At 43.4% G+C, this 26,345-nt stretch overlaps 1 protein-coding gene across 1 annotated transcript in view; it reads left to right on the top strand.

Moving 5' to 3' along the window:
• The first annotated feature begins 231 nt into the window (after positions 1 to 231).
• LOC145347165 (insulin-like growth factor-binding protein-like 1) overlaps positions 232 to 26,345 on the top strand; it is a 51,516-nt gene continuing 25,402 nt past the window's right edge. The window contains exon 1 of the mRNA XM_080195027.1: positions 232 to 716. Within this exon, the coding sequence (XP_080051153.1) occupies positions 278 to 716 (439 nt within the window). The 5' untranslated portion in view covers positions 232 to 277. The remainder of the gene's footprint in view (positions 717 to 26,345) is intronic.

Here is a 26,345-nt window from a genome sequence, read left to right as displayed (position 1 = left end):
TGCCCACACACAGACACACACACACACAGAGTGCTGCAGGTGGATCGGGGGTGAATAGGGGCGGTGCTAGGAGGGTTAGTTAGTGTGTGGGTTGAATCACTGGCTGGGAATGTGTGGGGAGGGTTTATTTGGGATCTGTGACACTCTCTCCAATGTGCGCTGGTGAATGTACATGAATAATGAATGATGGGGGCTGAGTTAGGAGCTGGCACCGGGGCTGGGACTGGGAGGGAGAGGGGGGGTGCTCAGTCACACTGGAGGCTGCCGAGCTGCCAACATGAAGCTGGGGCTGTCTCTGCTGCTGCTGCTGGGAGCCATGGTGTTGAGGAGGGAGCCGGGGGTGAGGGCTGAGTGCCCTCCCTGCCAGCCCAGCTCCTGCCCGCCTGCCCAGTGCAAAGTGCCCGAGCTGCGGGGCAAGGACGAGTGCGGCTGCTGCGAGCGGTGCCTGGGGGTGCAGGGCGAGCTGTGCGGGGGAGAGGGGCTCAAACACGGCCGCTGTGCCCCCGGCTATGTGTGCCTGACCTCGGCGGGCACAGAGCGGCAGCGGGAGGAGGAGGAGGGCACCGGCTCCTGTATCTGCAAGCACGACTACCCGGTGTGCGGCTCGGATGGCAGCACCTACCCCACCATCTGTGCCCTCCACCTGGCCAGCTGGATGTCCGTGCACCGGCAACAGGGCAAGATCCACAAGACCCACGATGGCGAGTGCAAGTACGGTAAGAGAGGGGGCAATGAGGGGAGAGGGGCAAAGGGGGAGAGGAGAACATGGGAGAGGGGCAAAGGGGGAAGTGAAGAGAGAGGGAGAGAGGACAATGTGGGGGATGAAGGGAGAGGTAAAAGGGGAGAGGGCAAAGGAAAAATGAGGGGGTAAAAGGGGAGAGGGCAAGGGGGAATGGAGGGAGGGGGCAAAGGGAAGAGGAGATGATGGAGAATGAAGGGAGAGGGCAATGGGGGAATGAAGGGAGGCAAAGGTGAAATGGGGGAATGAAGAGAGGAGTTAAAAAGGCAGAAAGCAATGGAAAATGGGAGTAAAAGAGGAGAGGCAAAGGGGGAATGAAGGGAGAGGGGCAAAGGAGGGAGGGGAGTCAATGGGGACATTAATGGGGGTAAAGGGGAGAGAAAAGAGGCAAGGAGGAGAAGGCCAATAAATGAGGGAGAGGGGGCAAGAGGAGGAGTAAAGGAGGGGAAGATATGAGGGTTAAATGAGAAAGGAGGGAGCTGGGGAGAAAGAGAGAGGGGACAGGGAAGATTGAGGGGAGAATGAGAGGGGGAAGGGGGGTGAGAGGAGGAGGACAGGTGAGGAGAAAAAGGGCAGGAATAGAGAGGGGGAGAGAGAAAGGGGAAGAAGACACGGAATGGGGAGAAAGGGAGGGGAGGATTGAGGAGTTTTTCTGGGAATAGAATAGGGAGAGGGAGAGAGAGGATGGACACTAACTGCCGCAGACTATTGAGAACATGTCCCCAACTCCAATTATTCCTCGCTGTCTATAAAAAATCATTTCTCTTTCTTGCCGGTTTTTGTCGTTCATTTTTTCTCTGCTTTTCTCTCTCTCTCTCTGCTGCATTCTCCATCTCACTCTCTCACCTCACCTTTCGCTTTGTCACTTTTTTTTACTTTCTTGGAGAGAGCTTGGGTCAGAGAAAGAGAAAGACGAAGAGAATGAGAAACAGAGAAATTGAACAGAGCGAGAGGCAGAAAGAAGGAGGCAGAGACAGAAAGGGGAAAAAAAAGACACGTCGAGATAAAAGTGGCAGAGACACACACACGCGGAGGAGACAGGAAGACTACCTCCCTCTCTGCCTCTGTGTTGTACACCCTCAGTTCCGCTACCTTCCTTGTTTCGATGCTGTACGGCGACTCTGTCAGAGTTTTACATGTGGCAGGTGCTGAGATTTGGCTCACAAAGCTTGGGTCTGTGATGGGTGCACAGGACAGTGCAGTATCAGCTTGGAAAGGATGGGTCAGAGCAGGGCTGTCTCCGGCTGTTCTCCAACTCGCCCAAAGTCTGGCTTGTCTGTCCCAGAGGAGCTGTGCCTGCCCTCTGCCAGGGTGACTGCATTGGCAACCCTGCTGTCTTTTCGGCTTTCCAGCCAGGCTGTGTGCGTGTGTGTCAACTGTGAATCGTTACAAAGCTCTGCTGACAACCACGCTTGGTAAATAAAGGCACGAGGTTAGTTTAAAACTAGTCCCCGTGGGAAGAGGCACTTGTCTGGATCCAGAACAAGAATAAAACAGCTGCTGCCTCATTTAATAGGGCATTTGTACCATTGTATTGGTCTTACTCCGTGCCAGCTTTCTTCATTGGTAATTTGATATTCAAACAATTAGACAGAGAAGAAGATAAATCATCTTCTGAGGATATTAAATTGGGATTTAAAATGGTTTTCGGATGTAGGCAGGTGTTGCTGAAATGGTTTTAAATGGGCTATCCTGTCCCAAGTAACTGCATGCTCCCCAAACTGTTACTCTCTGCTTTTGTGTCTAACCTCCTGCATTCATATTTGCTTCCTGTCTGAGGAGAGGAAAGATATAGCAGGAGACGATGGTCCAGTGGTATTATCACTAGACTATTAATCCAGGAACTCAGCTAATGTCCTGAGGAGTCAGGTTCAAATCCCAGCCAGGGCTGATGGTGGAACCTGAATTCAATATAAAATATCTGGAATTATGAATCTTTGAAATCATTGCTGATTGCCAGAAAGACTCATCTGGTTCATGACCCTCCTTTTGGGAAGGAAATCTGCCATCCTTACCTGGTCTGGTCTGCATGTGCCTCCAGATCCACAGCATTGTGGTTGACTCTCAACTCCCCTCCAAGGGCAACAAATACTGGCCAGCCAGCATCACCCATGTCCAATGAATAAAAAAAAAGCAGGACGAGATATATACACACTGCAAGAGGAAGAAATACACAATGCAGGAAGGAGATATACACACAGCATGAGGAGATACTGTGTGTCTCCTCACACACAGGAGGGAAGTATGTTAGAAGTCCTGGGTTTAAAAAAAATTGGTTTGCACACATAGATTCATAATGACAACAGTTTATTGTTGGGGTGATGCTGGTATAGAGTAGAAAATGAATCTAAAATAGGAGTCTGTGAAACACCCTAATGACATCATCATCAAACCATGCAACTGGTTCTTAAAGCAATCATACATATAACATCCCTCCATCTTTACTTCAGTGGGCACGACAACAAATCACTACAATGATATACATAGTATCTATAATACTCTAGGCATAGTACAATGCACCATTAATAATTATATATAGTCAAGAAGAAAGTTGATCAGCAGGATATCCACTCCACGTTGGTTGTATACAACGTCCTGGGACTTGGCTGTCTTTTGATCCTATAAATATGATTTGGAACTTCAGTAGACACTTCTTGTCTTAGAATTCATTCTGCATCATTCTTATGTAATATAGTAGCAAGACATGATCATCGGACAGCTCAGATTCAGCTAAGCCTTCTGTAGAAGCGTTCAGACATTAGGTACTAAACAAGTTGGTACTTCTAGAGATAATTCTGAGAAATCATTTTGAGGTGACAACAATTGGTCAGCATGGCATTGATAAACTAGCTCACCTTCAATTTGAACCATGTAAGAAATTGAACCTGTTTTTGTTAAACCTCTGGCTGATGTCCATTTCTCACTTGCGGCATAATTACACGTTAACATTCAATTTCCTTGTTGAAATGAGCATTGTTTTGCCCTCACTTTTCACAAGCAACTTGAGATTGTTGTTGACACTGTGCCATCTCTGAACTTTCTGGATGTAATAACAAACCAAATGCAGTTCCCAACTTCCTCTGTAAAAGTAGTAGTGCAGGTGAACTTTGGGTAGTCATAGAATCATAGAATCCCTACAATGCAGAAGGAGGCCATTCAGCCCATCAAGCCTGAACTGACAACAATCCCACCTAGGGCCTATCCTGTTAACCCCACGTTTTTACCTTGCTAATCTCCCTGACACGAAGGGGCAATTTAGCATGGCCAATCAACCTAACTCGCACATTCTTGGAGCGTGGGAGGAAACTGGAGCATCTGGAGGAAACCCACACAGACACAGGGAGAATGTGCAAACAGTCACCCAAGGCTAGAATTGAATTCAGGTCTCTGGCATTGTGAATTAGCAATGCTAAACATTGTGCCACTGTTCCACCCATAGCCGCATCAGTGGTGTTGTTATAAGATGCCAAAAAGCTACTCATATGATGTGATAATGAACTATGCTCTCTTGAAGCTTTGAAAAAATGTTTTAAGGATTGTATGAAACTTTCAGCTAATCCATTGTCTGATGGATGATAAAATGTGGGTTTCATATGCTGAATATTATTATCAACTGTCTCCCCAGTGTTCCCCCTTTTACCATGGACACCAATGACTTGATTATTTTTTCAAATGACCTCAGCTGTACAGCAGAGCATCCCTTCCTTTCAAATATGCTACTTACTGCCTGGAATCTCACCCTTCTTTAATCGGAAAGAAACCCCTCTTTTAAATCACATAGCGATCTGCCACTTTTTTTTACTTGATCTTCCTAAACTGGCACTTGCATGCTAGATTTTTCAATTTATGCACAAGAATTCCCAATCCCTTTGTACTGTAGCTTTCTGAAGTCTTTCTCCATTTAAATAATATTCAGCTCCTTTGTTCTTCCTACCAAACTGCGTAACTTCACATTTTACAGCATTATATTCCATCCGTCAAGTTTTTGTCCATTCACCTAACCTGTCAGCACAGTTAACACTGTTGTCTCACAGCGCCAGAGAACTGCTTCTAATTCTGGCTTGGGACACTGCCTGTGTGGTGTTTGCACATTCACCCTGTGTCTGTATGGATTTCTTCTGGATGATCCGGTTTCCTCCCACAGTCCAAAGATGTGCTGGTTAGGTGTATTGGCTACGCTAAATTCTCCTTCAATGTACCCGAACAGGCATCGAAGTGTGGCGAACAGGGGATTTTCACAGTAACTTCAGTCCATGTGAACATAAGCCTACTTACAACTAATAAATAACCTTTATTTTACTTTGCCTATATTCCTCTGGACATTCTTCCCACCTATCTTTGTCTTCTCTGCAAACTTGGCAACTTCCCTCAACTAAGTCATTAATATATATTGTAAATAACCGTGACCCCAGCATTGATCCCTGTGACATTCCACTAGTTACACATTGCCATCCTGAAAATAACTCCTTACGACCTTCTTAAGAATGCAGAGACAGCTGAAGGCACAGCCGAGTATAGAGGAATGGGGGAAATTGGGAGCCAGAATGGGAGCACAGGGATACCTTGGGGTGATTTAGGGCTGGAGTTGGTTACAGAGGAAAGGACGGGTGGGCACAGCCATGGAGAAAATTGGAAGAAAGAACGAGAATTTTAAAACTGGCCTGTCATCAGACCATAGACAGCATAGGTTGGTGAACACAATCAAATTATGCTCAGGAATCGATGGATGGGATCTACAAATGTATGGATTTTACTTTCAAGATATTTGGGTAGATTTACAAGTGCATGTATTTTAATTTCCATAATGTAAATCACACTGGTGACCAACAAAAATCTGTTTGCTCATTCCTTGAAAAATACTGGTAAATGCCTTGATCTACTCCAACAACTTTTACAAGGTGATCCCTATGTAATTGTTCCCAAAGCTGATGGATACATACTGACAATCTTCATGTATTATTGAAATTAGGAATATACCCCAGCCCAAATATAGGGTGCTTTAAAACATTGAAAATGCCGAGTCTGAATTTGGCAAACAAAATTCAGTTTTATTCTAAAGTGCACAGGCAAATAAAGTCAAATCCATTAACATTTTATTATAAAATGCAAATATTTGAAACCATCATAACCAATGAATTATATTTTGAAATGCAATCACTATGACATAAGGAAACGCAGCAGCTAACTTGCACACAGTAATCACACAAATAGAGCATGAGAAGAACAAGGAGTTATCCAGTTTTGATTGAGGGAGGAATGTTGGCCTGGGTCCCAATTCAAGCTTTTCCTCACATTGATTTTTAGTATTAGGGCCTCGGTTCAGTGCTTCTGAATCTGAAAGACTATTGCTACAATAAGCTGTCAATGTGGATTACAAAGTCAGGCCCTGGAACGAGAGCTGAACCCAAAGCCTTGAGGCAATGCAAAGCCAAGTGGGCTACCAACTGAAACCAAGGTGACAACTACTCACCAGCAACTTAGAGAAAAATGCTTCCATTGTGCTCAGTTTTCATCTGATCTGTTGTTTAATCCAATGGCTGTAATTTTATCGACATGCCCATTCCGGGCGTGGCTCGCAGAGCAAAATTCTCTGTTGGCTTCGGACGGGATTTTACGATCCTTGCCCGAGCGTTGTAAAATACCAGCCAATGTGTTTGACTGGGTTCAAAGATCAGTTTAAGGATATTATAGCAATATAATATTCAAAAGGACAATTCATGTGGGAATCCATGGTTGTAATTTTAGGGTGAACCTCTCTTGCACTTGTACAATTATTCTGATGTTACAGTCATGGTCTCGCCATCCAAGCAGTGGTGCCAGATCCATACAGGACAGTTCAAGAAAATTGTAGACTTCTACAAAAACAAGCTCAGCAAGGTGCTCTCACATGGCACTGTTTGATGTAAGTATTATTCCACAGCTCACATCTCAGAATATGTCACTATAAAGGGAAGAAGGAAACAGGTACCAACGGAAAATTTAGAGGAGGTAGCTGAAGGCAAGGTCAAAGAGGTTAATCTCCAGGAGGTTTTTGAAAGAAGGGAGACAGAGTGAATGAGTTCTGGAATGAGAGCTTGAAGCCTTGCCGCTGGCAATGAAATAAAGTGAGAGGGAAATGCCTCAGAAATTTCAGTTGAAGGGACAAAGGGGATAAAATGGCAGCTTGGATTGAAGAGATTAGAGAAAGACTTGCACACGAACATACAAACTTAACAAGTATGAATTAGGGCAGGGGGAGGCCATTCATCCTCTCAAGCCTGTTCTGCCATTTGATAATGTCATGGTTGATTGAAGAGTGACCTCTCCTTTCTTGTCTACCCCCAGTAAACTTTGACTCCCTCATCAGTCAAGATAGGGTGGGATGAGATGTCGGAATGATGTCTGAAAGAGTGTAAGAATTCTGAAAACAACTCATTGGAGGATGGGAACTAGCCGATTAAGGTAGATATCGATACTGGTGGCCGTGCAAGTTAGGAGTGGAAGACATTGCAAGAGCTGTAACTGCCACTTGGGAAATAGAAATATGTAATAGCAATGCCATGCAACTGAATGGTGGAAGGGAAATGGTAAAAGTGATAGAATTATTGACTCATTATACGTTTTGTTACAATGATGAGGTTTAGAAGATTATTATACTTCTGAAATGGACCTTCAAATTTAGGGTAAATGAAGGGAATAACGTGATCTGTTCTGAACTCTGCCTGGCAGTAAGCCCAGATGGTTTGATGTTTAGAGATCAAAGAAAGACTTAGAATGTTTTATTGGAAAGAAAGAACAAGTTATTTATGCTTGGAGGCTATGGTAGCAATCTCTGAGTTTGCAATGAGTAGACTATTTTTGTTTTATTTACCGGTCAAAGTTGGCTTACATTAACACCGCAATGAAGTTACTGTGAAAATCTCCTAGTCGCCACACTCCAACCCTGTTCGCGTACACTGACGGAGAATTTAGCATGGCCATGCACCTAACCAGCACGTCTTTCGGACCGCGGGAGGAAACTTGGAGGAAACCCACACAGACATGGGGAGGTCATACAGACTCCACACAGACAGTGACCCAGGCCAGGAATGGAACACGGGTCCCTGGCACTGTGAAGCAGCAGTGCTAACCACTATGCCACCCAAGGCCAGAATTTTATGTCTTAAATTCAGGCGCCCGCTTGACCAGGAAGCATGTATAATGGCACGAGCAGGTGTTAAATGTGCACCTGATGTCTTCAAGCCCTGACGCGATATTTCAGTGGGTGCGTGCACATGTATGTCAGATGTGTGGCCGCCAACTATCAAGAAGACTATTTAGGTTAATTAAACTCTTGGTGCAAGATCTTCTGGCCAAGCTCAGCCCAAAACCAGAAAATCCCATCCGAGGTCAACAGACCTTTGCATGGTCTGCGCCCCCAACCCCCACCCGCTTCCCCCCCCCCCGCCACCCACCCACCATCTCCCACCCTCTGACCCCTCACCATTACAGTTCCCGTGGCAAGTGGTACAAACTCCACCCCCGTTGTCTGGGATTTTACGTTGCCTGTCTGCCTTCCAGGTTGACAGATGGGCTGAATGGCAAGGCAGCCTTCAAGTTTGATCTGCAACCTCAATCCAAGGCAGGATGAAAGTCAGGCCTCATGTGTCTGGGTGCTGAGGTGTGTGTTTGATCTTGCTGCTTAGGCACTAGTACCATATGTTTGACATCAATATTCTTCACGGTCAGCATCACTTTGAGACAGCTCTACAATGGTTGTCCCCCGAGGGTGCCTGCCCACATCCACCCCTTTTCAGTGCTCAACCTTTCATAAGAACACAAGAACTAGAAGCAGGAGTAGGCCATTTGGCCACTGGAGCGTGCTCTGCCATTCAATAAGATCGTGGCTGATCTTTTCATGGACCCAGCTTACGTGCCAGCTCACCGTTATCTTAATTCCTTTATCTTTCAAAAATCCATCTATATCTGTCTTAAAAACATCCAACGAGGTAGCCTCAACTACTTCACTGGGCACAGAATGCCACAGATTCACAACTTTTGGGTGAAGAAGATCCTCCTCAACTCAGTCCTAAATCTGCTCGCCCCTATATTGCCGTTCCTTTGCAGTTGCTGAGTCAAAATCCTGGAATTCCCTCCCTAACAGCATTGTGGGTTAACCCACAGCACGTGGACTGCAGCGATTCAAGAAGGCAGCTCACCACCACCTTCTCAACGGCAACTAGGGATGGACAATAAATCCTCACCTAACCAGCGACATCCATGTCCCACGAATGAATAAAAAAAAACATAAATCCTTGACCTGTCATTTTATTAACTGGAAGTCCTAATTTTTTTTTAAATGTTATCAGTCTCTACAAAAGTTGTAACAATTTACAGAGAACAAAGAGAGATAATGTGCTACATTTAATGCCACAAATGCTGATGATGACTGGTGACTACAGTTCAATGAGTAGGGCAGAAATTAAACTGAAAAGTTTTAAAGAGGGAGAGCTGGCAGAGATGCACTCAAGGATTTTATAGGAGAAAATTGGTGATGGAATGGATCAGCGTTGAGTTTTTGATGAGAGATATCAGTCTGGCAATTATCTTTGTATTACAAGCCAGTATGAAACAAGGACAAAAACCTACGCCTGACTGGGTGAACTCACTACACTCCAGCAGGGTTTTCTTTTATTCATTTTTAGGGCATGGGTATCACTGGCAAGGTCACCATTTTTGCCCATACAACCTTGCTAGACCATTTCAGAGGGCAATCGAGAGTCAACCACATTGCTGTGGGTCTGGAGTCACATGTAAGCCAGATCAAGTAAGGACGGCAGATTTCCTTTCCTAAAGGACATTAGCGATCTAGATAAATTGTTGATAGCCACATGATTATCTTTACTGAGACCATCATTTTAATTTCATTTATAGTTAATGGAAATTAAACTCTCCCAGAGAAGCCGTGTACAGGACGGGAAGTCGTGGCTGGCCATTCTTGCCTGTGAGATCTTCTGTCCTGCACACGGCAAACCTCTGCCAGAAGATCCCGTCACTGGCCAACTGCAAACTGTCTCCGTCGCCATGAAGGGCCCGGAACATTCCATCCCTTCACTCCGTTGCATTAGTCTGGGTCTCTTGATCACTAATCTATTAACATTTACCACTAAGTGTGGAGATACAGGCATTAAACTGGGGTAGGCACAGTAAGAAGTCTTGCAACACCGGGTTAAAGTGAGCCAAGGGGGCAGGAAGGTCCCGCCTGCGACCAATGGCAAGTCACTTTCCCACCGGAAAACATGCCTTGAGGCATGGGAGTCATCTTTCAAAATATAGTTCTTCATGAACATGACAAATTAAGTTAAGTTTAAGTTTATTTATTGGAGTCACAACTCTGCAATGAAGTTACTGTGAAAATCCCCTACACTTCACACTCCAGCACCTGTTCGGGTGCACTGAGGGAGCATATAGCATGGCCAATGCAACTAACCAGCACATCTTTCGGATTGTGGGAGGAAACCAGAGCACCCGGAGGAAACCCACACACAGACACGGGGAGAAAGTGCAGACTCTGCACAAACAGCTACCCAAGTCAGGAATTGAACCAGAGACCCTGGTGCTGTGAGGCAGCAGCACGAACCACTGTGCCAAAGCCCTGTTAAAAGTAAATGTTTGATGATTTTAAAGTAATTAAACTCTAATAAATTGGAGGAGTGTGTTTTCACTTTTAGGTGGATTGTAGGATAGAGGTGCCCAGGAATGTAAGCTTTTGAAATATAGTTTGAGGTGTTTGTCCATTGCTGCTTCCACACTGAAGATTTGAACCTCTACAACCTCAGTTAGTTAGTGCTAACACTCAATTTCCCCCAACACTTTAAAACTGGGGCCAGAATTCCAGTTGCACTCGCAAACAGGGTCGCATAATTCAGCAATAAAAGAATGTTTATGTTTTCTTCAAAACATTTCCAAAAGTATATGGACAGCAATTTGAAAACTGTTTGTAAGATGCATTTGGAAGTGAAGTCATCAAGGCAAGAGGCTGAATACTACTTAAACTTGTTTGTGCTTCATATGTAAACAGTTTTGAACTGTTGAACAAGTGATTGCCTGGGGAAGGAGCGGTGGTCTGAATGCTCATGATTCCAGATAAAACTGTTGGAATTTAACCTGGTGTTGTGAGGCTTCTTACTGTACATTTACCACACAGTTACTGATGTTGGTTTATGTTAGAATTGCCATTTCAATTCCTGCGTCACCTCTGGACTTGATGTCACTAAGCTGTTTAGTTTATGCTTAACTTATCCTAATTGAGTTGGATTTATTTCTCAAAAAACATGCAAATGAAAGGATTCCCATTTTAAGGACATGGCATGTTTCAAAACTGTTTACATATTGTGCACAAACAAGTTTAAGTAGTATTCATCTTCTTGCTTTGATGACCCCACTTCTGGGTGCATCTTACAAAGTTTTCAAATTGCTGTCCATATATTTTTGGAAATGTTTTGAAGAAAAAATAAACATCCTTTTATTGCTGAATTATGTGACCATGTTTGCGAGTGCAAGGTGGAACTCTGGCCCCAGTTTCAAAGGGTTGGGGGAAATTGGTTAGCATAAATGAATTGAGGTTGTAGAGGTTCAAAGCTTCAGCGCGGAAGCAGCAATGGACAAACACCTCAAACAACATTTCAAAAACTTACATTTCTGAGCACACCTAACCTACAATCCACCCAATAGTGGAAGCATACACCCTTCCAGCTATAAAGATCAACTAAAATGACAGATCAGGTCCCAGTTTATTAGAGTTTAATTACTTTAAAACCATCAAACATTTACTTTCAACAGGGCTTTGGCCCAGTGGTTAGCGCTGCTGTCTCACGGTACCAGGGATCCAGGTTCAGTTCCCAACTTGGGTACCATCTGTGTGGAGCCTGCAATTCTCCCCATGTCTGCGTGGATTTTCTCTGGGTGTTGTGGTTTTCTCCCACAGTCCGAAAGATGTGCTGGTTAGTTGCATTGGTCGTGGTAAATGCTCCCTGAGTGCATCTGAACAGGCGCCAGGGTGTGACGCGTAGCAGATTTTCTTTGCGGTGTTAATATAAGCCTACTTGTGACTCCTATAAATTAACTTAACTCAATTTGTCATGTTCATGAGGAACTATGTTTTGAAAGATGATCCCCATGCCCCATGGCATGTTTTCCAGTGGGAAAGTGGTTTGCTATTGGTCTTGTGTTCCTGGCTCACCCATCCCGCTGTCAAGAACCCGTCAATGGGAGCTCACCTTCGGCAGGACCAGAAGAGCTGAAAAATCCCACCAGACAGGTTGCAGTTCATAGAAACTGTATAGGACAGTACGAAATGTCTATTATGACAAATGTTTTTGGCCATGTTGCTTTTTAAAAGGCTGTGGTTGCAACTTTGCTCAACTTGTTTGTGAGATACATATCTGCAAATTGAAACAAGACTCCCAGTCCTGCCTGACTGCTCAAAAGAGCAGGTTAGCACTGGGACACAATGGAAAGGCAGCAGATTGGAGAAGGTTCAATAGAATGATCCCCAATATGGAACGATTGTCTTATGAGGAAAGGTTTAACTGATTGGGACTCTGCTCATTGGAGTTAAGAATAATGAAAGGTGGTCTCACTGAAACATAAAGGATTGTTAAGGGACTTGAGAGGGTAAATGCTGAGAGCTTTCCCCCCCTCATGGGAGAGTCTAGGATCAGAGGGCATTTTCTCAGAATAGTGTCAATTTAATACTAATGTGGAAATGTTAGCATTGGACTGGAGTGGATGCAGTAAGAAGTTTCACAACACCAGGTTAAAGTCCAACAGGTTTACTTGGAATCATAAGCTTTCAGAGCACCGCTCTTGATGAATGGGCAGTGCTCCAAAAGCTTGTGATTCCAAATAAACCTGTGGACTTTAACCTGGTGTTGTGAGACTAATTTAATACTGAGATGAGGAGGAATTTCTTCTCTTGGAGGGTTGTGAGTCTTTGGAACACCTTGCCACAAAGAGCTGTGGAGGCAGAGTGATTTTAAGGCCCAGGTACAGAGGGTTTTGATCAGTAAGTGAATCACGGGTTACGGGGAAAGTGATCATGAGGAATGTGGGATCAGCCATGATCCTATTGAATGGTGTAGCAGGCTGCAGGGCTGAATGGCTTACTCTTGTTCCTATTTCATATGGTCTTATTATGGTCTTAAAACTGGTACATTGCCATCCTCATTTTAACTTATCTCTACCTACTTTCCACCAGGCAGGTGGGGTTAAACTGGTGATGCACGTACATCACGGGCCAGCATGGGAACTCTTTCAGCTTCTTTCAGAACAAAATCTGATTAAAGTTGCTGAACTTTGAATGTTGTTGGTATTCAGTATCACTGAAATACAGGAGCCAAAATAGCTTCACTTTTTTTATTCTCAGTATTTGTAACTAAAAACTGCGATATTGATTAATATACAAAGCCAACTGGTGATTATTGTTCAGTCCAACAAATTGCATTTACATAGCTCCTTTCACCATAGAATCCCTACAGTGCATATGGAGGCCATTCGGCCCATCAAATCTGCACTGACTCTTTGATGGTATATCTTAGCCAGGCCCTATCCCTGCAGCTCCACATATTTGCCCTGCTAATCCCCCCAATCTACATACCTTTGAACACCTAAGGGGCAATTTACCCATTAAAACTGAACAGGTTAAAACAATAACAGTACAGTCATGCATTTATGTAGTGCACTTAACAAAGTTGGCATGTTCAAAGGTACCTTCAGAAGTGGTACCATAGAATTCCTACAGTGCAAAAGGAAGCCATTTGGCCCATTGGGTCTGGACCAAATCTCTGACAGAGTATCTTAGCCAGGTTGTGTCTTTATAACCCCATATATTTACCCCACTAATCCCCCTAACCTATACCTCTTGTGACACTAAGGGACAATCCACTTAACCTGCACATCTTTGGCCTGTGGGAGGAAACCGAAGCACCCAGAGGAAATCCACATGGTAGCACAGTGGGGTTAGCAGTGCTGCTACACAGCGCCAGGAATCTGGGTTCAATCCCCATCTTGGGTCACTGTCTGTGTGGAGTCTGCACATTCTCCCTGTGTCTGCATGGGTTTTCTCTGGGTGCTCCGGTTTCTTCCCATATTCCAAAAGATGTGCTGGTTAGATGCATTGGCCATGCTAAATTCTCCCTCAGTGTACCCGAACAGGCGCCTAGGGGATTTTCACAGTAACTTCATTGTGGTATTAATGTATTTGTGACAACAATAAATAAACTTTAAAAGAGGACCCACACAGATATGGGGAGAAGATGCAAACTCCACACAGATAGTCACGTAAGGCTGGAATCAAACCCAGTTCCCTGGCACTGTGAGGCCACTGTGCCACTCCAATATGATAAAATATCCCAAGGTGCTAAGATTTTGGGAAATGAAGAAGATCCTTATAATGATGGTATGGATATTCAGAGATTGTAGAGTTCCCCTGTAAGTTTCATGGGAATATACTTCTAAATGTGGTTAGGTGCATTGGCCATGCTAAATTCTCCCTCAGTGCACCCGAAAAGGCACTTAGGGGATTGCAGCAGGTTCATAGAAATGGGTTTGACACAATGCCTGATTTAGCAAATATTACAGATCATGCTGAAAATTCTAAAGGCTGTGGCTATGACTGTGGTTGAAGAAAAGAGCAGCAGCCAGGTTTATATTTGAAGCATTTCAACAGTCATTTAGCTGCTGCATTATTTAAAGAGTGTGTAATGACATTGTTGAATGGGTTGGGATTTGTTAGGGAGAATTTGTGCTGATTTGTAACTGTACGGAGCATCATCTGTACCATTCAAAGGGTTCCAGCTGCCATTTACTTTTTCTCTTGCTGAGCTTAGCGTCTGTGAATGGATATGAAACTGGATGTCTGGGTTGCTGAATCCGTCTGCATTTCTGAATAGACCAGAGTGCATAATTTAACTACAATAGTCTTCTGTGACAAATCTCTGGGAATACTGGGTGCGCCTTGCATCCAAATGTATTAGTATCCAAAGTAATCCCGGGCATTTTGTTTGTTCATTATCTTTTCACCAAAATGCGAGCAGCTCTTTAATACACCTCCAGCATTAAGAACTTCAAAAGGATAGCCCTGAAGGCAGTAACTAGCAGCTCATTGTGATTCTTTCAAAAAATTAATCAAGTGTGGTGTTGATAAACAAATGCGTTAAAACGTTCAATAAGCCCGACTAATTGTTGCATTTTGTTTGCGACTCGACAAAAACCGAGGGAGACGCTGTTACTGCTCAGCTGGGAAAATGCATATCCAGAAACGGCGCTGAATGAAACCTTCCTCCTTTCTTCATTCATCCCACGTTCAGTTGGCAACCGAGGAAATTAAAGGGACACCGGAGCCTTTTCAGTGATTTCCCAGCCACTAATCTCATGGTTTCAGTTTGTCCCATCCACAAGGTCACCCTTGCGTTTTGCATCTTTCTTTCTCGCCCACTATCAAACGGGAGCAAAGGCCATGAGAGGGAACTGTCAAAATCCTTTTGTGTTTGCAAAGCATCATGGCTTCCCTTTGAAGTTTTTGCAGAATTTTTTTTTGGGGGGGGTGTTGTTTTTCAATGTCTCTTTTCTCGGTTTTGGCGAATTGCAGCAAGCCAGTTGCGGTCAAAGTGCAGTGTGGCCTCCATCCAAGATGGATCATCATCCCTCGCTCTGTAAATTGAGACCAACGTTTTAAAAATAGGTCAGATTGATGCAACAACAGGCAATTAAATCAGGGGAGCAAGAAGCAGTGAAGGGTGAAGCGCTTAATCCTGGTTCCTGAGCAGCCCATTCTTATTCACAGGGGGGCGAGATGCGAAAGTGGCGTCAGCATGGGGTCGAATTTCCAAATCCTCCTCGGGGCACGTAAAACGGCTAATGCATTATGCAAAACCAAAATCATGAATGCCTTCCATATTATGTATTTCAAAGCAGTGCCGCAGCTGATGTTTAGCGCTGGGTACCTGAGGGAAGGCCAGATGCAATCACACCAAAGTGGCAAAGTATGCTAATCCGCAACACTGCAGCTGAAGCTGTGTCTGTATCAGGGATTGAGTTACTGTCCTGGGGAGCTCCCCGAGGGAATGGTTTAGGCAAAGTCCAGTTCAGGGCTATAATGTAAGATAGAGCCCACGTTTATCCAGCTCCCTTCAGGACCTCAGGACATCCTAGGTGGCTTTGCCTGAAGTCGTTTTTGTGGAAGTGGTTATTGTAATGTAGGAGAAGACAGCAAGCTTCCACAAACAGCTGTGAAATAAATGACCTGATAATCTGTTTCAGTGATGTTGGTTGAGGGTGAAGTGTTAACCCGAACTCCAAGGGGATCCCATTCTTCGCAAAATGCCATGGGATTGCTTTACTTCTCCCTGAGCGGATAGTCAAGCCCTCTGCCTGAAAAAGACAATGGGCGAGATTCTCCGGCCTCCCAGCCGCGTGTTTCCTGCCAGCGGGAGGTTGCTAGCAGCGGGATTCTCTGGTCCTGCCACTGTCAATGGGATTTCCGACAGGAAGGGCTGGAGAATTCCGGCCAGCACCTCCATTTTCTTCAAATGGGCTACTTACCCTCCTTTGAGCCTTCATCTGAAAACTCAGAACAACTTCCAATTTGTGGTAATAAAAACTGAAAGTCCTGGAAAATCTTTGCAGGTCTGGCCGCCGGCAGCATCTGCCCAGAGAGAGAAAAACCAGAGTTAGCATTTTGAGTCATTCAGGTTTCAAAAAAGAATGATACAGGAAGGATGTGATTGTACTGGAGGGGGGGGGGGGTACAGAGGAGGTTTACCAGGATGTTGCCTGGGATGGAGCATTTGAGTGAGAAGGGGAGACTGGATAAGCTTGGATTGTTTTCTTTAGAGCAGAGAAAGCTGAGGGAAGACATGATTGAGGTGTGTAAGATTATGAGGGATATGGACAGGATGATTAGGAAACAGCTGTTCCCCAGGGTTGCAGGGTCAGTCACCAGAGGGTATAATTTTAGGATGAGGGGCAGGGGATTCAGAGGAGATTTGAGAAAAAAAATTCACTCGGTGAATCTGGAATGCACTACCTGGGAAGGTCATAGAGGCTGGAAACCTTACAACCTTTGAAAATTCGAATAAGCGCATGAATCATCATAACATTCAAGAATATGGGACAAGTGTTGTCTTGATGACTTGTACTAACCAGATTTCACTGCAATTTATCGTGTTTGGATTCTTGACTCATTACTAGATAAAAAAGGTAAACTTCAGATACAGTCATTAGTCCCAATTCTGTTGCCTGCCTTCCATTGGAGCATTTCTAATTGATGTTGGCTTGTTCTCCACATGGGAGTCCAGGCTGGAGACTTGGAGAATCGCTGTTAAAAATTATTTCTCAAAGTAGCCTCTCACAAAAGGATTTGAAGGGTCCTTACATTTTCCTTCCATCTTTAGCACCAATGACTCCCTCACTGACCCACCACTCGCCCAGTCATATTCCTGCAAGGTCGGCAGATGATCACCAACCATCATATTCCAGTGCTTATGCCAAAATGGGTCTTTTGTGGCATTTCAGTTCCTGATTCCTTTAGGAAGGACATCATCTTTAAGATGGCTTGCAGGCATCAACTATTAAAATTAAATTAATCAAATCAGTACTGCTGGCAGGTGGCTTCCCTTGTAGCAGTAAGCGGGTTGGTTTAGCTCAGTTGGCTGGACAGCTGGTTAGTGATGCAGAGTGACGCTAGCTGAGGTTATTTGTGAAGGCTCCACCTTCTCGCCCTTGCCCCTCACCTGACATGTAGTGATCCTCGGGTTAAATCACCACCAATCGCAGCCTATTGTCATCTAGGACCGTCGCAACTTTATCTAATAAATGTCCAAGTGGAACCAACTCCTGCTCACCCTTATGCTCATTGATCAGTATTGATGCCAGATCAACTACTGCCTCAATCTTAAAATTCTCAACCTTGTTATGCCAATTCCTTTATGGTTTCACTCCTCACAGATTCTCTAACCACCTCCATCCGTACAACTCTCTGAGAGCTCTACACTTCTCTCCCATTCTGAACCCTTACACATCCCCTATTTCATTGTTCCAGCATTGGCAGCTATTCCTTCAGATGTCCAGACCCTAAGGTCTGAAATTCCTCCTCTAAATATCATTTCATTACTCCCCTTATCTCTTCCCCTCCATTATATCATTCCTTAAAAACTTCTTTGTTGATCAAGTTTTCAGTCACCTGCGCAAGTAGCTCAGTCTTAAATATTGTTTGATACCATCCTTGTAAAGCATATGTGTATTATGTTTAACACACTGCAGCTTTGCAAGGTGGTGTTTACCAACTGTTAGAAGCAATTAATGTGTATCTCTGGTACTTAGCGTATTTTTCTAAGGTGAGCAATCAGGTACACTTCACTGGCTTTCAAGGAATGAGTTGCAACTGGTTCAAATTTTGATTCTGCAGCTTGCAGTGGCTCCCTGTCTTATTAATGATAAATCACTCAGTGTTACATATCAAAACTCAGGGTATTAATAGACAGTGTATAAATACTACATCCTTGCAAAAGGTTAAATGTCAGTAAATGGAGATTAGGAGGTATATATAACAGAAACAGAACACTTCACCCACTAGGATTCATTTCCTAAACCACATTGACTAGCACTAATGGTGATCACTGGTAAACCAGAAGGCTAGCTCCTGTTACTTCCCTTCTTATATTATCCTGCAAAATACACGAACATAAATTCATGTATATTCACGACAGGGCTGTAGGGAATTATTCCAATACTTTTCTCTGGAGTTGAACCTTCTGTTCACAGCATCAATGTCCTACTTGATCACTTAGCTGAACTTCTGAATCCATATTATTCATATACACATTGCCATTTTCTGAGTTTCAAGCAAACTGTTTGCAGCCTTAAGTGTCCCATGAGACACTGATTTGAACTTCCAACCTCTTATCACCTCCAACTGCAAACCCACCCACTTTGATGTGATTTATTATTTGATTTGGTTTCATTTATTATTGTCACATGTATTGGGATACAGTCAGAAGTATTTTTTCTTTTGTGCTATAAAGGGAAAACATACCGTACATAGGGAAGGAAAGGAGAGGGTGCAGAATGTAATGTTACAGTCACAGCTAGGGTGTAGAGAAAGATCAACTTAATATAAGGTAGGCCCATTCAAAAGCCTGATGGCAGCAGGGAAGAAGCTGTTCTGGCATCAGTTGGTATGTGACCTCAGACTTTTGTATCATTTTCCTGACAGAAAAAGGTAGAAGAGAGTATGTGCAGGATACGTAGAGTCCTTGATTATGCGGCTGCTTTTCTGAGGCAGTGGGAAGTTTAGACAGAGTTAATGAGTGGGAGGCTGGTTTGACTGATGCACTGGGCTTCATTCACGACTCTTTGTAGTTTTTTCAGATATTGGACAGAGCAGGGGCCATACCAAGCTGTGATACAACCAGAAAGAATGCTTTTTATTGTGCATCTGCAGGAGTTGGTGAGAGTTGTCGCAGACATACCAAATTTCCTTAGTCTCCTGAGAAAGTAAATGTGTTGGTGGCTTTCTTAAATATAGTATCCACATGGAGGGATCAGGACAGGTTGTTGATGATCTGGACACCTAAAAACCTAAAGCTCTTGACCATTTCTATTTTGTCTCCATTGATGTTGACAAGGACATGTCCTCCACAATGTTTCTTGAAGTTGATGAATACCTCTTTCATTTTGTTGGCATTGAGGGAGGGATTATTGTCACTGCACCAGTTCACCAGATTCTCTATCTCTTTCCAGTACTCCATCTCGTTTTTGTTTGAGATCCAACCCACTATGGTGGTGTCATCAGCAAACTTGAAAATCAAATTGACGGGGAATTTGGCCACACAGTCAAAGGCGTATAAGAAGTATAGTAAGGGGCTGAGGACACAGCCCACAAAATGTTACCCTTCTCCAGCTGTCCTTTTCTGAAACCCCACCCATGCATTTGCTACCTACACAATCAATCATTCCAATGCTTTCTAGATTTGCCTCCCCACCTGCCACACTTTGTAAAATTCAGCTCATCCAAGACTCTGCTGCCCACATCCTAACCCATACCAAGGGCTGTTCACCCATCGCCCTGTCTTCATTGATCAGCATTGGTTCCAGTTATGCCTTGATTTTAAAATTCTTATCCTTGTGTGCAAATTCCTCTATGCTTTCACATTCACCCCTCCCTTTCTCTAGGCCTACAACCCTCCAACAGCTCTACACCCTTCCAATCCTGGCCTCGTATACATTTTCATTGTTGCACTATTGGCAGTTGTTCCTTCAGATGTCTCAGTCCGATGGTTTGGAACTACCTCCCCAAACTTCTCTGCTCTTCTCCCTCTCTCACGTTCCTTATAAGCTATCTCCTCGACCGCCTACCTCCTTCCTACCTCAGACAACTGTCCAAATATCTCTTGTGTTGTTGATATGGATGGCACGGTGGCACATGGGTGGCATGGTGACACAATGGTTAGCTCTGCTGTCTCACAGTGCAAGGGATCCAGGTTCAATTCCACTCTGGGGTCAGTGTCTGGGTGGAGTTTGCACATTCTACCCGTGTCTCTAGATGCTCCGGTTTCCTCCCACAATCCAAAGATGTGCAGGTTAGGAGGATTGGTCAAGCTAAGTTGCCTCTTAAGTGTCGCAAAATGTGTAGGTTAGGGGGATTAGCAGGTAAATACTTGGGGTTACGGCCTTGCCAAGATGTCCTATTTGAGTGGTACGGACTCAATGGGCCAAGTAGCTTCCTTCTGCACTGTAGGAATTCTAGGATACCGCATCTAGAACCACTGAATCTCTACAGTACAGAAGGAAGCCATTCGGCCAATCAAATCTGTACTGGCCACAATCCCACCCATGCCCTATTCCTGTAATCCCACGCTTTTACCCTGCTAATCTCCCTGACACTAATTAGCCATTTAGCATGGCCAATCAACCTAACCTGAACATCTTTGGAGTGTGGGAGAAAAGCAGAGCACCCAGAAGAAACCCATGCAGACACGGAGAGGAAGTGCAAACTCCACACAGTTACCTGAGGCCAGAATTGAACCTGGGACCCTGGCGCTGTGAGGCAGCAGCACTAACCACTGTGCCACCCTGCTGCCCAAAGGCACCTGTAAGGCACCTTTAGACATGCCAGCTATGTTAAGTGTACTACATAAATGCATGGCTGTGCTGTTATTGTTTTGACCCATTCAATTTTAATGACTGCAGTTTAGAACAGTTAACAGTAAAGTAACTACAATATATAAAACACTGTTAGAGTGAGAAGCACAAGGGTGTTGCACATAAATTTTTTAATAACAGAAGCCGTGACTGTTCGTTAATGAGTTAATTTGAATTTTATTTTTTTGTGTGAAGGTTACAGAACTGAGCAATCAATGACTCCCCTTCTAGCAAGAGGGCACTCTTAGAAGAGTGGTTTTGCAAATTGGATGGATAAAGATTAACACCACTGACCTATAGTTTAACATGGTCTACAGAGTAGCCACCCATCCATTTCACAGCCAATTTTAGTTAGTGTAAGTATTTTTAAAGAGAAGGAAACTGGACAAAAATTCACACAGAAAGCAAAATGCTGCAGATGCAGAAAATGGGGAATAACATTTGAGATGTTGCATTTTTCCACATTAAATGTCATCTGCCATTCTTCAATTTACATATGGATAAGAAACTAGTGAAGGGTAGAACAGCTTCATAAAAGATTTACACCAGAGTGGAACAAGTACCAAGTGGGATATGCAAGTGTGCAGTGATGGGTTGCTAATATTTCTAACTTAAATAAAGGATTTTGGGCTTAGGAGCTGGGTATGAACTGTTTAAATTTGCAGATTATTCTAAATCAGTGAGAGCAATGGAGTTAGAGGATTTGATTTGATTTTATTATTGCCACGTGTTTTGGGATATAGTGAAAACTATTGCGTGCTATACAGACAAAGCATACCATTCATAGGGTACATAGGGGAGAAGGAAAGGAAGGGGTGCAGAATAAGTGAGAAAAGAACAAGTCGAAAACAGCCCCACTCATGTTGGACATGAAAATAGAGGTGTCAGATGAGGATGATATGAGCCACCTTCTATTCCTATATTGCCTTTTTACAGAGGGCAGCTACAGCTGAAAGCTAACACCGTTCTGAGGGGTGAAGAGAGTGAAACGGGTGTCGCTGGCGTCTCCATTTTTACAATCTACTTTAAAATAAACTTTCCTCAGGTTGTAGGTTCCCGTTTGAATCGCATAATGATCTGAGTGCCCATCTGAGTGGAGTCTGCCCTCCTCCTGACTCTGGTCTGCTTTTTGACCCAGCACCAAGAAGCCACCATACACGGTGTGCAATTAGGTTATTTATAAAGTAGCCTTGATGCCAAGGGGACAGCTTCTTTTTCTGTCTCTGATGATCAGCGTCCAGAGATAAACTTCATTCATGTAGCGCCTCCTGTCTTCTTGCTAATTTCTATGTTTACCTCCAACAGTGAATAAAAACTCACATTGATGCAATGTCTTCAGTTCAGTAAAATACCCCAATGTTTTTCCCTTGAGCACCAAGCCAAATAGGGTGGTATTAGGATGAGAGATTAATAGCTTGGAAATAAATGTTCCAAGTTTTTTTTATTCATCCATGGGATGTGGGAATCACTGGCTGTTGATCTGGAGTCACTTATATGTCAGACCAGGTAAGGATGGCAGATTTCCTTCCCTAAAGGACAGTAGTGAACCAGATGGGTTTTTACAACAATCAACAATATTTCCTGGTCATCATTAGACTTCTTATTCCAGATTTTTATTAAATTCAAATTCCACCATCTGTCCCGGTTGTATTTAAACCCGGGTTCCTAGACCTTTATCCTGGGTCTCTGAATTACTAGTCTAATGACAATACCACTATACCACCGCCTCACCTCCCCTTACATAAGGTTAAATGTAGCATCTCAAAGAAGGGAAGGTGGTGGAGAGATGAAACGTTCAGGAAGGGAGTTGTTTAAGGCCAAGAAAGTTCAAGGTACAGCAGCAAACGATGGAGCAAATAAACTGAGGATACGCAAGAGGGCAGAATTGATGAAACACATAACAGTGGGACTTTCCAGTCCTTCCTGCCAGCAGGATCTTCCAGTCCCGCTGGATAAATAAGGCAAAATTTTATTTTACCCAAAAATAATGGCTACAAGGTAAATATAAAAACATTTTATATTCTGGGTAAGGTAAATTTCAAAGAAAGAAAAGGACAATTGAGAAAAGATGAAAGAGGAAAATTTATATTTAGAAAGAGGTTGGAAGCTATGCTAGGTGTGACCATCTAAACTCTCTGGATGAGAGCGCTGTGCTGGGACAGATCTGTGAGAGGTAAAGTGAACAGCTTTTCTCCAACCCAGAAAAGCCTTTTGGAATTCTCCACAGCAGAGTGAGAGATTGAGAGAGAGAGAGAGATAAGCCCTGTAATATACCTTCCCTATAGCAACAATGGGTGTCTTGTGGTAATGTCATTGAAATTTTAATAGATTGAATACCTATAGAGACTGTTGTCTAAAGGGGTGTTTATTTGTGTACCTAACTAAGTAAGAACATAATGGGGAAATACTTTGTTAGACTAAGTTTAACTGTGTAAATGTAGTCTAGTCTGTTTGAGTTTTCTTTCCTTTTCTTAATAAACATTTTAATTTACTATTTAAAATCTCCATCGGTGTTAATAGGATTTGCGATTTCTGACTTCAATATATGTGGAATAACATACAAGTTGAAAATAGTTGTGATAGCTGCCAAGTTTCCCTTTACAATTTGATTAGCATGGCAATTACCACCTGCCAGATCATAACAAATCTCCACAATAATCAATGATGAGCCCTCATGGTTGGGAATTTTGATAAACAAGAAGGGGCCAATCTCTGAAAAATGAAGTATAACTAGCGCTCCAAGAAAGTATGCCAAGGGCGATAGCATTTCCCCCCAAACTTTCAGCACCGTGAAGAGTAGTCCCCAAAAACAGGCTTTAGTTTCACCTATGTAAGAATTGAACTTCAAGAATAACTAATTGTATAAAGCATTTTGAGATGTTGTTGATGTGATAATGCATTATGTAAATCTATCTACTTCACCTTAATGAAAGAAAGACTTGCATTTATATAGTAACTTTCATAACCTCCGGATGAACCAAAGTCCTTTATATCCAATAAAGTACTTGAAGAATATGCATTGTTGTAAGTTAGGAAGCACAGCAGATGTTTTGCATGCAGCAAGATTCCACAAACAACATAATCTGTTATAGCGATGCATGTTAGTTAGGTATTCGTCAGGTCACTAGGGAGAATGTCTCTGCCCTCCTATAAAATAATCTGTGTGGAGTTTGCACATTCTCCTCGTGTCTGCGTGGGTTTCCACCGGGTGCTCCAGTTTCCTCACACAATCCGAAAATGTGCGGGTTAGGTTGATTGGCCTTGCTAAAATTGCCCTTAGTGCCCCAAGAGGTGTAGGTTAGAGGGGTTAGTGGGTAAATATGGAGGGATATCTGGGTAGGGCCTGGGTGGGATTGTGGTTGGTGCAGACTCAATGGGCCGAATGGCCTCTTTCTGTACTGTGGGGATTCTAAGTTCAAAATCACGTGAGTTCTTTTACATACAACTGAGAGAGGGATAGGGTGGTTTTAATACCTCTTCTGGAAGAAGAGAGAGAAGCACTCCCTCAGCACTGCACTGAGGCATCAGCCTAGATCATGTTCTCAAGGATACAAACACTGGAGGGAGTTTCGAAGGACTTGTGCTGTAATCATCTTTCAGGACAGGGTTCTCTTTTTGCATGTCACCTTCATTGTCCTGGCGCAGTAGAGGATGAGACCTCACTAAAATGTCTAAATTTGCCAATAAGCCTTTACTGCTTGCTCATAATAAACCAAGTCAGTATTTAGAAATATTCTGAACAGATTTACAGATGGTTGCGAGAAATGATCTTTAACAAATATAAATCTTGCTGGTGTGAGGACCGGAGTGTTGTTGGTTAGGAGTTCTATGCAAAGAGCTGGGGAGGCACTTAATGTGTCGTCAAGCACAGGAGCAAAGTCACACAAGCAACAATGAGATGAGTAATTAATGAATCTACTTCTGTCATTTTGACTGAACAAAGTCACCTCAGGATCTCTTCCTGCTGTCTGTTGAATTACACAATAAGACCTCGTAGATCACCCCAACAGACAGACAATGTTTCAGTTTGACATCTTATCATAAAGACATTGCAGCCCTCCGTCAGTACTGAAGGAAAGCCTGTAGATTACATCCTTATATCCAGGAGCGGGAATTGAAATCCACAGGATGCCACTAAAGCTGATCCAGAGGAAACAATAACAACTTGCATTTATATTGCATTTTTTACCTGGGAAATATCACAATGTGTTACACAGCTTTGAACAGAAAGGGAACAAGAAAGGAGAGAAATCATTCGCACCACATCCCGTCCTCCCCACCTTCAGTTCTCTGTCTCGAAGACTTAAAAAAAATCTGTTCCATAGGTCACTTTAGCTCCATAGTTCATGGTCCTATAGGTCATTGATTCCACATTTCACTGTCATATTTAATGGTATTTCATAGTTCATTGCTCCTTATGTCATTGGTCTGCACATCAGTGTTCGATGATCACAGGTCCATACGTTACTGTTCCACAGGTTAATGTTCAGCAGATTACTGTTCTATACTTCAATGCTGCTTATGTCAGTGTTTCATAGCTCACTGTTCTATATGGGACCTTTCCATGTGTCACTGCTCCATACATCGCTCCTTCATCCAGTTACAATCTCCACTGTGACCAGTAACATCATTGAAAGCAAAGGTCTAAATTCTCAGTATTTTTACTGTCAGAATTAAGCCACAAGATCCCATGCTTTAAAACAGAAGGATGTATTTCTATACAAAAATCAAACAAAGTACAATGAAGGTGGAATTTTCCCATCCTGCCCGCCACAGGAATTGTAGCAGGTAGGAATGGACCATTGACCTCAGGCAGGAATTTCTGGTCTAGGGGCGAATGAGGCCAGAAAAATCCTGCCCTAAATATTATCTTAGGTGGTGTCACGATGATAAAGGAAAAACACCCAATTGTGTCTGGAAAATTTTAACTTAAAATAAGACCTGTCAGTTTTTTGTTTAAAATGGACACACAAGCTGTAACTTTACTGAGGATGCAACCTCAGTCATTGGCTGAGTTGCTAAGGCTTAAAGAGCAGATAAAACTAAGATAAATTTTACAAATTGGCTCAGCCGCACACACAGCAGATAGGAAAGAAATTCAGTCGTAAAGTTATTGTCTTCCGCAAAAAGAATTGTAGCTCCTTTTAATCTAGGAGTTAGCCTGACCCCAGCTGACAACAGCAAAAGACCAATCTGAGCTCCACAGACATGGCTTTCATCAACAGTGGCACACTTCTGCACAACCTCTTTGACTCTGCTTATGATGGGTCAGATCACATAGATCCACTAATGTTATCTTCAAGTAACAGAAAAGCTGTAGCAATGTATCATTGCTTATACTCAACTTCTGGATCTAACCTTTATCTCCTTCAGTCTGCCTGTACCGCACCAATGGAATCATCATTTACTGAGCTCAAATGGCTCTGTGTCCTCTTAAATGTTTCAT

The sequence above is a fragment of the Carcharhinus amblyrhynchos genome, chromosome 1 (genome assembly GCF_965287045.1).
Source record: "Carcharhinus amblyrhynchos chromosome 1, sCarAmb.v2.hapA, whole genome shotgun sequence".
NCBI lineage: Eukaryota > Metazoa > Chordata > Chondrichthyes > Carcharhiniformes > Carcharhinidae > Carcharhinus > Carcharhinus amblyrhynchos.
This window is presented reverse-complemented; position numbering and strand designations above follow the sequence as displayed.